Source organism: Necator americanus, chromosome II, assembly GCF_031761385.1.
Source record: "Necator americanus strain Aroian chromosome II, whole genome shotgun sequence".
Taxonomy (NCBI): Eukaryota; Metazoa; Nematoda; class Chromadorea; order Rhabditida; family Ancylostomatidae; genus Necator; species Necator americanus.
The window spans coordinates 19,463,332-19,478,150 of record NC_087372.1 but is presented as its reverse complement, the minus strand read 5'-3'; the positions used below and the strand labels follow the sequence as shown (position 1 = coordinate 19,478,150).

At 44.3% G+C, this 14,819-nt stretch overlaps 3 protein-coding genes across 3 annotated transcripts; 2 read left to right on the top strand and 1 right to left on the bottom strand.

Annotated features, from left to right (window-relative positions):
* Positions 1 to 1,383: 1,383 nt before the first annotated feature.
* RB195_018512 (uncharacterized protein) lies at positions 1,384 to 2,193 on the top strand (the record flags this gene model as incomplete). Its single annotated transcript, XM_064185980.1, has 1 exon — positions 1,384 to 2,193. One exon carries the CDS (start codon positions 1,384 to 1,386, stop codon positions 2,191 to 2,193), a length of 810 nt encoding a protein of 269 aa, XP_064041861.1.
* A 4,404-nt stretch (positions 2,194 to 6,597) lies between these two features.
* Positions 6,598 to 11,978, top strand: RB195_018511 (uncharacterized protein; the record flags this gene model as incomplete). Its single annotated transcript, XM_064185979.1, has 3 exons — positions 6,598 to 9,434; positions 11,022 to 11,091; positions 11,154 to 11,978. 3 exons carry the CDS (start codon positions 6,598 to 6,600, stop codon positions 11,976 to 11,978), a joined length of 3,732 nt encoding a protein of 1,243 aa, XP_064041860.1.
* Positions 11,979 to 12,845: 867 nt separating this feature from the next.
* Positions 12,846 to 13,160, bottom strand: RB195_018510 (uncharacterized protein; the record flags this gene model as incomplete). Its single annotated transcript, XM_064185978.1, has 1 exon — positions 12,846 to 13,160. The coding sequence occupies one exon, from the start codon at positions 13,158 to 13,160 to the stop codon at positions 12,846 to 12,848; it is 315 nt and encodes a 104-aa protein (XP_064041859.1).
* Positions 13,161 to 14,819: the final 1,659 nt, after the last annotated feature.

Below are 14,819 nucleotides of genomic sequence, written 5' to 3'. Positions count from 1 at the left end.
GGACGTTGATAAAAAGACTCTCTTCACTTTTCGATGGTTGGCGAATGGTTCCTCATCACTTGAGCTGCACACCATGAGCTAGATTCCCTTCATCTGATAATGGTCGGATCCTCCTTATCGCACCTCTGGTCATGGTACTGAACAGTTTCTGAATTGAGTCGTTGCAGAAGAAAGACCTCCGTGGCAACGAGAAGCGACAACAGAAGGAAGAAAGGCAATGTAGCCCAACGCACGAATCAAAAGCCGAATCGACTGCTGTCTCACAATATGAAGATCTTTGAACGCATCACGGGCGGTGTTTCATTCGAGTTGTCATCCTGAGCAATAGTCAGCTCGTTGCTCACAAACTGCAACTCCACTTCACGACTTCCAACTGGAAAGCATCGTGAGAACCAAAAACAGCTGCACATCGTGTTCCTCGACTTTGAGAAAGCGTTACGCGTGAACTCATTTGGCACGCTTTAGGACAACATCTTGTTCTAAAGAAGCTAACGAGATAATCTCAAATCCTCTGCGTGTGACCCATAAAAGTCCAGTGTAAGTGGCTGCGTCAACGGAATCCTCCATCTCCGTCGGCATACATGGAGCTCAGCCCAACCTGCTGCTCTTCACAGTTGTAATGGATACTATAATAGGAGATCTTCTGGACTGCGCCATGGGCGCTACTCTGCGCCGGTGATGTCACCTTGGTGTCATGAGACAGAAGAAGAAGAAGAAACGGAGCAACAAACTCAAAAGTGACGTGATGGGCTAGCAAGGTTTGGGCTACGTCCCAACGTCAAAACGGAATGCATGACCACTGACGAAAAGGACTGGTACCATCCGGACATCAACAGCCCTTCCAAGAGCCGACACTTTCATAAATCTCGGTTCAATGATCGCACCCGACGGAGCCCACGTATCCGACGTATATCGCCGACGCTCAAGAGTTTCGGCGACAGGAATCACCTGGTGGAATTTGGTAGTCCTCGGCTCTCTTCATATAATCGTAAAAAGTTTCCAGCATTCCAAAACCGCAACACCTTTCCATGGGTCCCGATGCGAAATTCCTCAGGCGTTCTTCTGAGGCAAATTTTGACGTTGACCTCAACAATGACCTTACAGGAGAATTGTAGAGTGTTTTCTATGTAGGGACCAACGACATCTATATAATAAGAATCGATTTCTTCTTTTTCTAGTTTGACATTGGTGAGTAAGCGACGAGGAGTGCCAAAAATGACATTAAACCACTTCGCAGGCGTAGAGCTCCGGTTCACCTCATCGATGTTTCGAAAGAATCGATGTTCAACGCCGCAATCGTGTCGGATACCAAACAAACTAACCCCTCTGTTGTTACATGGTCCGAGAGACAATCTTTCTCCAATGTCATATATTCAGTGTGCAATGACATCACGTCTACATCTCACCACTCAAGCAGAGATGGACAAATGTTTTGATTTGTTGAACCGACAGTCCGAACATAAAACTCACTGGGAGAAATCAGAGGGCAATTGCCTTTCTTTTTTTTCGATACCCTGGACATTGAGCCCTTCCGTCTCAGACGTCAGACGGTACACGGTGTACACTTACAAAGCGAGAACAGTGCACACAGAGGCTGACTTGCATGCCTTTTTGAGAGTTGTAGAGCGCATTGAGTTCCAAGTGATTGCACTGCAAGAGACCAAGAGCAGAAGGAGCGACGTACGACAGATGAATGACGGTACACTCGTCATTCGTGGAGAGAAGGTTCCGTCGCGAAATGTAGGCGGTGTTGGTTTTGTTGTGCACCCATCTGTCATCCATCTTGTCGATTCACAAGAAATCCTGTCACCTCGTTTGGCCATTCCTCGCCTTCGCCCTCAAAAACCTATCAACATCATCGACGGCTACTCACCAACATCAGTAGCTGATGATTCCGAACTGGACGCGTTCTACGAGTTGGAGGAAGTTATCCGCAACGAGAAGTCCTTTTACAAATTCGTTGTCGTAGACTTCACTGCAAAAGTAAAAGAGCGCACAGAAGAGAAATACGGGATTGGAAGATTTGGACCAAGGGACCGGAATGAAAACGGAAATCGTCTCGTTGCGCTGCTGTCCGCCACTCGCCTCTTTCATGAGAGTAGTCTTTTCGTGAAGAAAGATCACCGTCAATGGACATGGAAATCGCTCAACGGCATGACTCGTGGACTCGTGAAGAGAGCGACCACATACTAACTAACATACATACATACATACATAAGTGGCGTCCATTCGACGTCTCGGTCGTACCATCCTTTTTTTAGTGGTTCTGATCTTCGTACAAAAGTACGACTTAGTTATACGATGGAAAAGGACATCTGCTATTGGGGACGCAGCAAGAAAGAAGTCGTATACGACAACTGCACACTGAGGACTCATTGTCCCATTATTCTAACGTTGAAAACCTTATGGCGCCGAGAGCTGGAATTCAGCATGATTAGAAATATACAGCAAAATGGCTTGTATTTGAGGATTGAAACAGTTAATTATAATTCAATAGATCATAGAACTTCTCAAGGGGAAGTTCTCATTACGTCTGAATAATCTTAGCACTTCATTAATAGTCATGAGCATGATCATGCCATATAATAACGGGCTTAGCCTGTAACGCGTGTGCGTGTGTGGGTCATGAAATTCGAAAAATGCGATGAGGCGGCTCCCACAGCGTCGAATTAGTGCGCCAGCGCCAGAAAAGTATAAAATGGGGTAGGAAGGGTCCCTGAGCATCAGATTGGCGCACATTAACTTCATCTGCATGTCGCAAAAGGTGAACGAGACGTTGCAACCGTTTAATAGCCCTGACCACGGCGCACGTTGCATTTCACCTCACCAACTCCTCCGCGTGTCAATTTTCGCGCAACTTTGCTTCAACTTGGTAACATGCTTTCTTCAGAAAGTAAGAAAACACGAATGAAACCCGCAGCTTAAATAGTGCCCAACAATTAACGTGATGTGACGTGGAACGTTATGTTTATTAGTGCGATGATGTTGTTCACGTTATTTTATGTTAGAACACCATTCTGTGATAACTGTTTGGGAAAATAGAAAGAAATCCCATACTTCGAGTAATATTTTCAAACCAGTCTGAACATCCGGCTAAAGCCGGACTTCAGACTTTCTCTGGTGTTCCCTTTGCTCGCCATCACTGATCAATGAAAATTAATAGTAGCGGCATTTTCTGCAAAACTAGAATTGTACTTTTCCAACAACGCCTTCATCTTTCTTTTTTTTTAAACAGATTTATGTGAAAGATTCCCTAGTTTTCTTCCCATTCGCAGCATTTCTACACTTAGAGAACATCGAAACATTAATTCGATTTCAATATAATATAGACACAATTTGAAACGATCACCCTAAGCATGGGTTTTCTTCATGTTTTCCCCATCAGTTATCACAGAATGATGTATTAACATAAAATGACGTGAACACATCATCGTACTGATAAAGATAACGTCCCTCGTCAGATCATGTAAACTGTTGCCTACTATTTAAGCAGCCGGTTTCATTCGTGCTTCCACTTTCTGAGAAAGGCATAGTACCAACCTGAGGCAAACGTGTGTGGAGATAGATAGACATATAGATATATACATGTATATATGTATATATGTATATATATATATACATACATACATACATACATTACATCATACATTACATACATTACATACATACATACATACATACATACACACACGTGACAGAACAAGCCCGTTATTATATAGCATGATCATGATCATGATTGTGTCCGCATTGCATTGGTTATCGAAGAAGTATTTAAAGCTGAAGTTTGAATGATCTCCGAATGTGGAAATGACAATAGTACCCAGCAGCTTACATAATCTGATGTGGAACTTATCTTTATCAGTACGATGATGCTGTTTACGTCATTTTATGTTGAAACATCATTCTTTAATAGCTGTTGGGGAAAACAGGAAGAACACCCATACTTCGAGTAATGCTTTAGAATTGTGTCTATATTATATAGAAACCGAAGGACTGTTTGAAGCTTAAGTTCGAATATTCTCAAAATGTAAAGCTGACGCGTTAGAAAGAAGACTATGAAGTCTTTTGCCTTTATTTATAGTAAAAAAGAATGAAGAAAACGTTTCTAGAAAAAGATAATTCTGATTTTACAGAAAATGTCACTACTATGAACATCCATTCATCAGTGAAGGCGAGTGAAGCAAACACCACAGAAAGCCGGACGCTCAGACTGGTATATAATAAGTGGTCCGTGTGTGTGTGTGTGTGTGTCACGAAATTCGAAAAAGGGGGTGCGACGGGTCTACCGGCGTCGGATTGGTGCGCCGGCGTCAGACAGCTACAATATGGGGTGTAACGGGTCCATCGGCGTCTGATTGGTGCGCCGGCGCCAGATAGGTATAATATGGGGTGCGACGGCTCCACAGGCGTCGAGTTGGTGCGCAATAACTTCGTGTGCATGACACAGGTGATAGATGGTTGCCGCCGTTTCATAGCCGGGTACTTTGCTTTTCACCTTTATGACTCCTCCGCGTGCCTATTTCCTTCTTCGTTCGCCTCAAGTTTGTAGCATGCCGTTCTCAGAAAGTGGAAACACGCATGCTTAAATAGTAGCAAGATTTTTATGTGATCTGACGTGGAACGTTATCTTTATCAGTAGGAAGATGTCTTCACGTCATTTTATGCCAAAACATCGTTCTTTGATAACTGTTTATAGAAAACAGGAGGAAGGAAAACCCATATTTCGCGGGATACTTTTAAATTTTGTCTATGTATATAATATAAAATATAATATAAAATTGGAAGAAAGATAATATAAAATTGGAAGAAAGATTGTAGGAGATACACAAATCCAATTTCATAGAACTAGTAACACTAATATTAAATTTCGTTGATTCGCGAAGGCGAGCGAAGCAAACACCACAGAAAGTCTAAAGTCCGGCTTTAGCCGGACGCCCAAACTGGTATATAATATCGCGCTTAGTCCGTGAGTGTCAGGAAATTCCAGAAGGGGGGTGCGACGGGTTCCACGGCGTCGGATTGGTGCGCCGACGGTAGAAGACTATAAAATAGCATGCAACGGGTCCCAAGGAATCGGAATCGTGCGCCGATGTCAGAAAGCTATAAAACGCCGATGTCAGAAAGCTGCAACGAGTTCCGGGGTCGGATTGTTGTGCCGAGGTGCAGTAGAATCGGGCAATAACTTCGTATGTATGTCGCAAAAGGTAAATGAGACGTTGCAAACGTTTCATATCCATTGCCGCATGTGTTGTGTTACACCTCTATGAAGTACACACCACGTATCTGCTTCCCTGCACGTTCGTCTCGTTGGTAGCACTTCTTCATAAAGTGGAAACACCTATACAAACGGCTGCCTAAATAGTAGCCAATAGTTTCATGATCTGACGAGGAACGTCATCTTTATACGTACGACGACGATGTTATTCACTTCATTTTACGTTAAGAAACAAATCAGTGGTAACTGTTGGGGGAAATCAGGAGGAAAACCCAAGCTTCGAGTAGTGCTTTCAAATTGTGTCTATATTATGTCGGAGTGTTCAAAACTGAAGTTTGAATGTTCTCCAAATGCAGAACTGACATGTTTAGAGAGGAAACTATGAAATTTTTTGCCTTCAGTCATAATGAAAGGAAGGAGACTTTGTTGGAATAACAAAAACCTTTTACAGAAAATGTCACTACTATTAATTCAGCTCAGAGATCTGTGAAAGCGGGCGAACCGAACACCACAGAAAGTCTGAAGTCCGGTTTTAGCCAGACGCTCAGACTTGTAGAGTAATAATCGACAATAAATAAAGCGAGTGTAGATAAACAAAAATAAATTTGCAGCACCTACGCGCAATTTGGAGCTGATCTTAGCTTTGAACACTGGCCTTGATTGGGAATGAACACAGGACTAGTGCAATATATTCTGATAGCTTGAAATGAGCATTTATATCTTTGCGCAAAAGAAACATAAAAAAGCAAGTAGTTCCGTATTTAAAGAGGATGTTTTGCTTAGTAAAATAGTTAAACTACCGTTTTTAGAGAAATTCTGTTTTCTTTTTTTGGAAGGCAATTGAAAAAAGGAAGAAAATCCTAACAAATTTCCCAGCTTTTTCTCAACTAACTTCTGAGACCACGGATCTCCCTCACTAGAGGGATCACAGCCGGTTAGTCGCGAGGCTACGTGGCGCGTCCCCGGGTGGCGGATAGGGGGCTAAACGCGGACCAAAAGCGACCTTGCGCTTGCCCAGAGACGCAGGTGGATTCAGGGGATGGACTCCCTGTTTCTGCTGAGCCAGGACTGACTCATGACATCCTTGTATCCCACGTCGGTCCGGCCAAAAGCCTGCAATCAAGTGACTGGGAGGTGCAAGGGAGGCGGTCTGGAGTCGCCTCCAACAAATAAGCTCCACATGTCCACACCGGGAGAACGAAAGTTCTCCCAGAAACTCATGGGACTAAAGGCTTGCAACCTGCCCATGGGTTTTAAAATTTTAAGCAAAACACAGTAATAGAAAAGAGTCTCCTGATTCCGGAGGAAAGCCTGGTACGGTAGCGCCAGGTAGGACGGGGTTGCAGGAGTCATGTAGGCTACCAAAACGGAAAAGGACTAGGATGGCGATCTGTACTTATAACGCACGTACGCTTGCATCGGAAGCGGCCATCGAAGATCTGATGATGCAAGCCAAGAAGATCAAGTACGACGTCATCGGACTGACCGAGACGAGACGACGTCACCCTCTCAACGCCGTATATGAAACTGGAGAAGAACTGTTCTTAGGAACATGCGACAGTAGAGGTGTTGGTGGAGTTGGCGTCCTCGTCAACACGAGTATGGCAAAGAACATCGACTCTTTTGAACAACTTACGACCCGAATCGGACGTCTGCGGATGAGAAGATGTGGCCCAATACCAGCTTTGACTATCTTCGTCGTTTACGCTCCAACATCAAGCTACGAAGAAGAAGAAGTCGAAGCTTTCTATATGGACCTGGAGAAGTTCTACCAAGAAGATCATGCCTTCTACAAGGTCATAGTTGGCGATTTCAACGCTAAGGTTGGCCCAAGAAGAACGCCGGAGGAACTTCACATCGGGACCCACGGCCTACAATGGAATGACCAGGGAGAGAGGCTCTCCGAGTTCATCATGACGACTAAGACCATACATGGGAACTCGCAATTTCAGAAGCCCTCTTCTTTACGCTGGACGTGGGAGTCACCCGGTGGAGGGTACCGTAATGAAATAGACCATATCATCGTCAATAAAAGGTTCTGCCTGACGGACGTCGGTGTTGTACCAAAGTTCTATACGGGATCGGACCATCGCCTCCTCCGAGGAAGATTTTCCTTCACAAGGAGAGCAGAGAAAGCCGCCAAGTTCAGAGAGAGAAATCCCAGGACTACCATCAACTGGGATCTCTTCGCTACGCTAGCCGGATTTTGGGAAGATTCTGCAATGGACAACATCGACGAGGAATATGACCGGCTTGTCGAACACCTTCACGACTGCGCGAAGAAGGCTGAGAGTTTTAAAACCACCAAGAGGCGTCTGTCTCTTGAAACTCTTGAGCTGATACGCCAGCGTGGAGCAGCACGAGCCGCAGGGAACCAAGAACTCACGTCCGAGCTCGCAAGGCTTTGCCGAGAGGCGATAAAGGAAGACCTTAAAGAGAGAAGAGCAGAAGTGCTGGCTGAAGCTGCAGAGGCGGGGAAAAGCATCCGCTATGCCCGTCGAGACTTCGCCAGTCGCAAGACGAGGATGACTGCTCTCCGGAACCCAAAGGGAACAGCCATTGCATCGAGAAGGGGGATGGAGAAAATCATCTACGACTTCTACTCTGATCTCTTCGACAGCCATGTCCACTTGCCTCCTCACCATCTGAGGGAAGATGGACAAGTCATTCCAGAGGTTCTCCCGTCCGAAATACGACATGCTATCATGTCGGTAAGAAATCGTACGGCACCCGGTCCCGACAGAATAAGACCAGAACACCTGAAGAGCCTTCCGCCAGTACTCATCAACACCCTGGCGAGGCTCTTTACACGTTATCTGTCGGAATGCAAGGTTCCTAAACAGTGGAAGACCAGCAAGACCGTGTTGTTGTATAAAAAGGGAGATCCACATGACATCGGCAACTATCGCCCAATCTGCCTACTGTCCGTCATCTACAAGCTCTTTACAAGAGTAATCCTTAATAGGATTGAAAAAGTCTTGGATGAAGGACAGCCATGCGAGCAAGCAGGGTTTCGAAAAGGATTCAGCACGATTGACCACATTCACACTGTTTCGAAACTCATCGAGGTATCACGAGAGTACAAGATGCCGCTCTGTCTCACCTTCATCGACTTAAAGAAGGCTTTCGACTCGGTTGAGACGGAAGCGGTCGTGGAAGCCTTGGACAACCAAGGCGTCCCTACTCAATATATAAAGGTACTTCGAGAGTTGTACAGTAACTTCACGACCGGAATTTCGCCATTCTACAAGAACATCGTCATTGACGTGAAGAGGGGGGTCCGACAGGGTGATACAATTTCACCCAAAATATTCACAGCCACCCTCGAGAACGCAATGCGAAAGTTGGAATGGGACGACATGGGAGTGAAGGTTGATGGTCGGCAGCTACACCATTTGCGCTTTGCTGATGACATCGTACTGGTAACACCTAGCATCAGCCAAGCGGAACGAATGCTGACCGAATTCGACGAAACATGTGGATGCATCGGTCTTCAGCTGAATCTACAAAAGACGATGTTCATGCGGAACGGATGGGTCTCGGATGCCCCATTCACGCTCAACGGAACGAACATATCCGAATGCACCAGCTACGTTTATCTGGGTCGGGAACTGAACATGATGAACGACCTGACCCCCGAGCTGGGCAGGAGGAGACGAGCGGCTTGGGGAGCGTACAAGAGCATCGAGGATGTAGTGAAGAAGACCAGGAACAGCCGGCTCCGTGCTCACCTCTTCAACACCACCGTACTTCCTGCTTTGACCTATGCTTCGGAAACCTGGGCATTTCGCAAGCAGGAAGAAAACGCGGTGAGCGTCATTGAACGCGCAATTGAGAGAGTGATGCTAGGAGTATCCCGTTTCACGCAAGTGAGGGACGGGATTCGAAGTTCTCCCCTACGTCAGCGATCGAAGATTAGAGACGCTGCCGCGTTTGCCAAGGAAAGTAAAATAAGGTGGGCCGGACACGTGATGCGCTTTAATGACAACCGTTGGACCAGAGCCGTGAGCGACTGGGTTCCCCGCGATATTAAGCGCACTACAGGAAGACCGCCGACCCGATGGTCAGATTTCTTCACGAAGTCCTTGAAAGAAAAATATGATGCTCTTCGTGTCCCACGCGAAAGGAGGAACCACTGGGCTACTCTGGCACGCGATCGGGACAAATGGAAGAATTACTGGCGCCCGCTCGACCAGTTCGAAGATCAACGGGAGTCAAGGTGATCAAGGTGATCAAGGTGAACTTCTGAGAGAACGAAAAGAAATGTGATTAAAGTAAACGAAACTGTAATGGGGAAAAATAATATTCCCGCATAATATATCTTAAAAAGAGTAAGTTTTTACAAAGTAAGAACTGAGTTAGTAAACTTTGTTCGAATTCATATACACACATTTTGATTTTGCGCTGCAAAAAAGAATTGAATAGTGAAAAATTTTACCTCGTTTTGCGGCGAAGTGCGATTAGGAAACCTGCCGCCATCTACTGATAGATAATCAATGAAAACCCTTAACCGCAAGTTTTTATCTTCGTGGGTGTGGCGGTTCTTCCCAAAGCCATATAACTGGGAAAATCCAAAAATTGGAGGAAAAATCTACCGTTTTCTCAACCAGATTCCAAAAAGAACATGGAAAGTTAGGAACACCAAATTTTGCCCAAATATGTGCACAACCTGTAGATATAGCCCTGCAAAATTGTACTCCACGAAATTTTAGATGAAAGTTATCACTAGGTTATTCGTGTAGCATACTTTGCACTAATTTTACCTTTGTCCCCAGTTTTGGATGTCTTTCGCATAGTAATCTCCATACTTGATGAGAAATATGCTCAGATAACTTTTTTACGCTCAGTGCGAAAATTTCACTTCTGTAAGGGATTGATCCTTGACCGTTTTAGTCACTACTTACATCAGTAGTCTACCTCTCACTAATGCACACCTTAGTTATTCTGATAAATGGACGGATCTTCAATATATTGAATTGTCCGTAATGGAGGAGTATAGGAGCAATGTGCAAGTTACATATAGCGGAAATGAAGTTCGCCTCCTACGATCTCTCAGTACTGGTAGTTGGCAATACAAAGTCGTGTCTGGTTAGTTCCATTTCTCTTATATAAAATGCTCACAAAAATTGTAATATAGTTGGGTCAAAACGACGTGAAACGTGACTGAGCTGCGCTGCGCGACTACTGCAAACTGTACCGATGGGAGTTGCTAGCATGGGTACCCACTCTATCCTAATCGCTACACTCCACCACACCGCTTCGCTTACGCGACTGAACCGTGCTTCATGTCGGTTTGACCCTACTATACTTAGATTTGATAGTTGTGACAAGAAGTCAAATTTTTGAAATGATCAAAATTTTCGAGTACTTACGCGCATCTTGAACTTTTCTTTTCCATTTCATTATCTTGACAACTTTCATTAAATCATTTATAATGTATTATATATAAATATTCAATGGTTTGTCCTCTCGATGGCATATTGAAGACTAACCGCAAATATTTCCTTTGTCTTTAGCCTCCAAGACAAGTCTGGTACCAATTTATCGCCGGAGGGACGGAAGGTGCTTAAAACTCCAGGGTGTTTCTAACTTTAATTATAGCATATAAAATCTTTAGGTTGGCAATAAAAACAGATCCTTACCATACGCAACTTTTTTGTTTGCACGAACTGTGTGCACTTTTCAACAGAAGAAATATGTTGAAAATGGGGTAGTAATTGCGGTTCTTTTATGCTTTCACTACTTAGTATATCAAAAGGGGTTGGTAAAAAAAGCTGTGAAAGCTACAGGCCGTAGTTTTTTTTAGGCCCCCCATTGACGACCGCGTGGCCGGCGGGCCACGCTTTGTGGGTCGTGTGGGACCGTGTGGCCCACCGGTGAGCCATGGTGATAAAATTATTAGCTACAATATATTTTTAAATTTTTCCAATTTTTGAAGTATAAGGTGTTCGAAAAGTATCTGCCGAAATACGGGAAAATTTCGAAACAACACAACTTTTTAACAAAATTTTATTATTCGACGGGACAACCTTCTGCCAACGTCTCACAAAATCACGGATTCCTTTGGCGTAGAACTCCGGCGACTTGGAGGCGAAGAAAGCCCCAAGGTCATTTTCGAGGTGGTCACGATCATCGTAGTGCTTCTCTTGCAGGTGATGCTGAAGCGATCGGCAGAGGTGGTAGTCGCTCGGGGCTAGGTCCGGGCTGTAGGGTGGGTGCCGAAGAACTTCACATCCGAGCTCGAGAATTTTCTGGGAAATCTTCTTCGCGATGTGAGGGCGTGCGTTATCGTGCAGCAGGCGAACGTTGTTGGGTGCTCCTTGCGGATCTTGTCGGCCAGTCTTTGCAGTTGAGCGCAATAGACCTCGGCAGTAACTGTCGTGTTGTCCGGCAGCAGTTTGAAACGGTAGATTTCATGAACTCCCCACCAGACGCTCAGCATGACCTTCTTCTCATGGATTTCACCTTTCACGAAAGGATCTGGCACTTCATCACTAGCGCACCACGCACGTTTGTGGGTGTGGTTGACGTAGAGGACCCATTTTTCATCTCCAGCGACAATGATGACCAGCCAGTCGAATCTGCGGCTTCTGTAGAGCAGCTGAGTGCAGATGTGCAGGCGTCTCTGGCAGTTTCCGTCGCTCAGTGCATGTGGGAGCCACTGACCGAGCTTTTTCACCTTTCCGAAAGATCGCAGTCCATTGCTCACGGTGGACAGCCAACAGCCAAGACTGGCAGCAAAATACCGCACACCTTCATGTAGATGCTACTCCGCCAGATTCTTCAGTTCGTCGAACGATACTGCAGTTGGTCGACTAGAGCGAGGCTCATCTTCGAGTTTCTTGTTTCCGGCTTTTAAGCGCTGGAACCAGACGCGCGCAGTCCGCTCAGAAGGGGCTTCAGTGCCGAATACTTGACTTAAGTTTCGATGGGTTTCAGCAGCGCGGTGGCCAGATTCGAACTCATAAATGAGTACGTGTCGAATATGGGTAGAACGTTCGGCCATTATAGGATGAAGCAGACAAGGAAGAGGGAGCCAGATATGTTATATGTATACAAGCGGTAGTGTCCTTATATGATATTTTTGAAACGGGAACTCCCAGAACATCTCAAAAAATCTGATATATTGCATCCTAACAAAGCTACATGCATAATGCTCCGGGAGCTATTTATTTTTAACGGTAACATGGACAAAAACAAAAATCAACATTTTCACAGAATAACTACACAAATTTCTTGCGGTAATTTTGAAAACAACCAGGACAAAAATATTTGTAGCACTTGCTGCACTTTGTAGTAACTTTCTTTGCACGATTCATAGCATAAGTGCGTCCTTTTTCCTCACAGAGTTCCTTATAACAGCCTATGCATCTCCTACGTCCTTCTTTCGAACCCATTTTAACTTTTTTAAATTTGTGGTTTGCCCTTGGGAAGGGAGCTCCATTGAATCTATCATGAAATAATGATTCCACAAGGTTCATCTTGAATTCGTTATGTCGAAGCGAATTTTTTCTCTCGAGTAACAGAACAGTCACCAAAAGTTTACGATTGCCATTTGGGTAACAAAATGGAAGAAAATTCTTATATACCATTTTGTTGTGCGACGCACAGAAAGTGAATATGCTGACATCTAGTCATTTTGGTCTACAAATCCCATTAGTTTATTGTAACCCTCAACAACGATTGGTTTTTTCGATGAACCAATTTTCCCATCGCGGACTGTTAAAATCATCAGGAGATCTCTCTTATCCTTCAGTTTTGAAACCATAATGTCATCCTTCTTTTGTTGATAGTACAACTCTCCTCGTTTCAATCTTTTCTCCTTGACAAGTATTGGAATTCCACGGCGGTTTTTCCTCATCGTGGGGATTATGAGGCCCATGGTGATCCGAAAAGTTCCATCTATTGTCAGCTTCAGCATCCCTTGTCCATCCCTCGCTATCATAATCACTGCTAATTGTACTCATTGAACTAGAATCGGAAACAGAATCATTTTTTGGACAAAGAACTAGAGCGTCTGCCTGTGAATTATCTATCTCGCAATCACTGTTTTCAGCATCAGAGTCTTAACAAGAATTGATCGAAACTTTCATCTCGATCATTGAAAGAACTCTAATCCATTATGATCTACAGAAAATTCAAAATTAGGGAATCAATACAAAAATGGGTCTCGTGGCCCGTGGCCCGCCGGTGGGCCATGCCCGCGGTATATCAGAGCGCGGTCGTCACTGGGTTAAGGACAAATATTGAGACAATGTGACCGGTAGAGATCACAACATATCCATACTATACATATATATATATATATATGTATATATATATATATATATATACGTATATATATACATACATATGTATGTATACATATATATGTACGTATATATATATATATATACATATATATACATATATATGTACATATATATACATATATATATATATCATGCTATATAATAACGGGCTTATTCTGTCACGTGTGTGTGTCACGAAAGTACTCCATAATGATGCAAAATTCTCCACCGAAACGTGGTGCCGAACCATCTCAATGCACCTGATAGGCGGGGACTCTAACTTTCCACCATTGTCAAAGGTCACTTGCGCATGTATGTTGTCTTTGATTCTTTGAGATTTACCTTGCTACTTAAACAGCTAACTCTGCTCACCTACCAATAGACATCATACGCTGCATCACCACGCTAATTCACAAGCTACAAAGTTGTTCTGAAGAGTCAGACAGATCCACTGGAATATTTTGATGTGAATTGATCTCAAATTTGTAACTGTACCAGAACCAAGAGAAATCCTCGCGTAAAATAAGAGAGGAAGGTGCATCTAATTGCTCGAAACTACGTATATAAAAATTTTCCGTAAAAACGGAACGTTCCAACTTTGGAAAGTAACGAGAATGAGGCTTATCGTGATCTCTAAGTTCCAAACTTTTTTGTAGCTTGATTTATTTTCGGACAGATAGGCCCTCTGATCTCTGACCTCTTATAACAAAAGATTTAATTTGATAGGACTTCTAGGTTTCCTGAAGGTAAGATCTAAGCAAGCTCGCTCCCGTTCTATTTTTAGAATACCTAAGAAAACGGCATGCACCTCCAACTATATTGTTCTTCAATTTATTCTGTCCTTATAAGTGTGTAGTTATTCGCGTCTCTGTGGCCAGAAGACGGTTGTCTGCGTCTCCATAAGCGACTAGAGGGTGACCTCATCGAGGTATGTTAGCGTATCCAATGGCATATTCACTGGACACGTAATGTCTCGGAGGCATTCGCTGAGAATCTGCCGGGACCCTCTTTACCGTTCCCCAGTTTGGTACGCTGGAGCCTCAACGCGGTAAAATGGGGTGGGACGGGTCCCACGGGGTCGTAATGGTGCGCCTGTGCCATAATGCTATAGGGTGGGGAGAGACGGGTTCCACTGCGTTGGATTGGTGCGCGGGACCCCAAGGCGGTAGAATGGGTTTCTATGATCCCTTCGCATATCTATTTCCCAGCACGTTTCCTGATGTTGCTAACATCCTTTCTTCAAAAAGAGGAAACACACGTGCGAGCGGCTGATCAAATACAATACATAGTAGCCAACAGTCTAAGCGATCTGA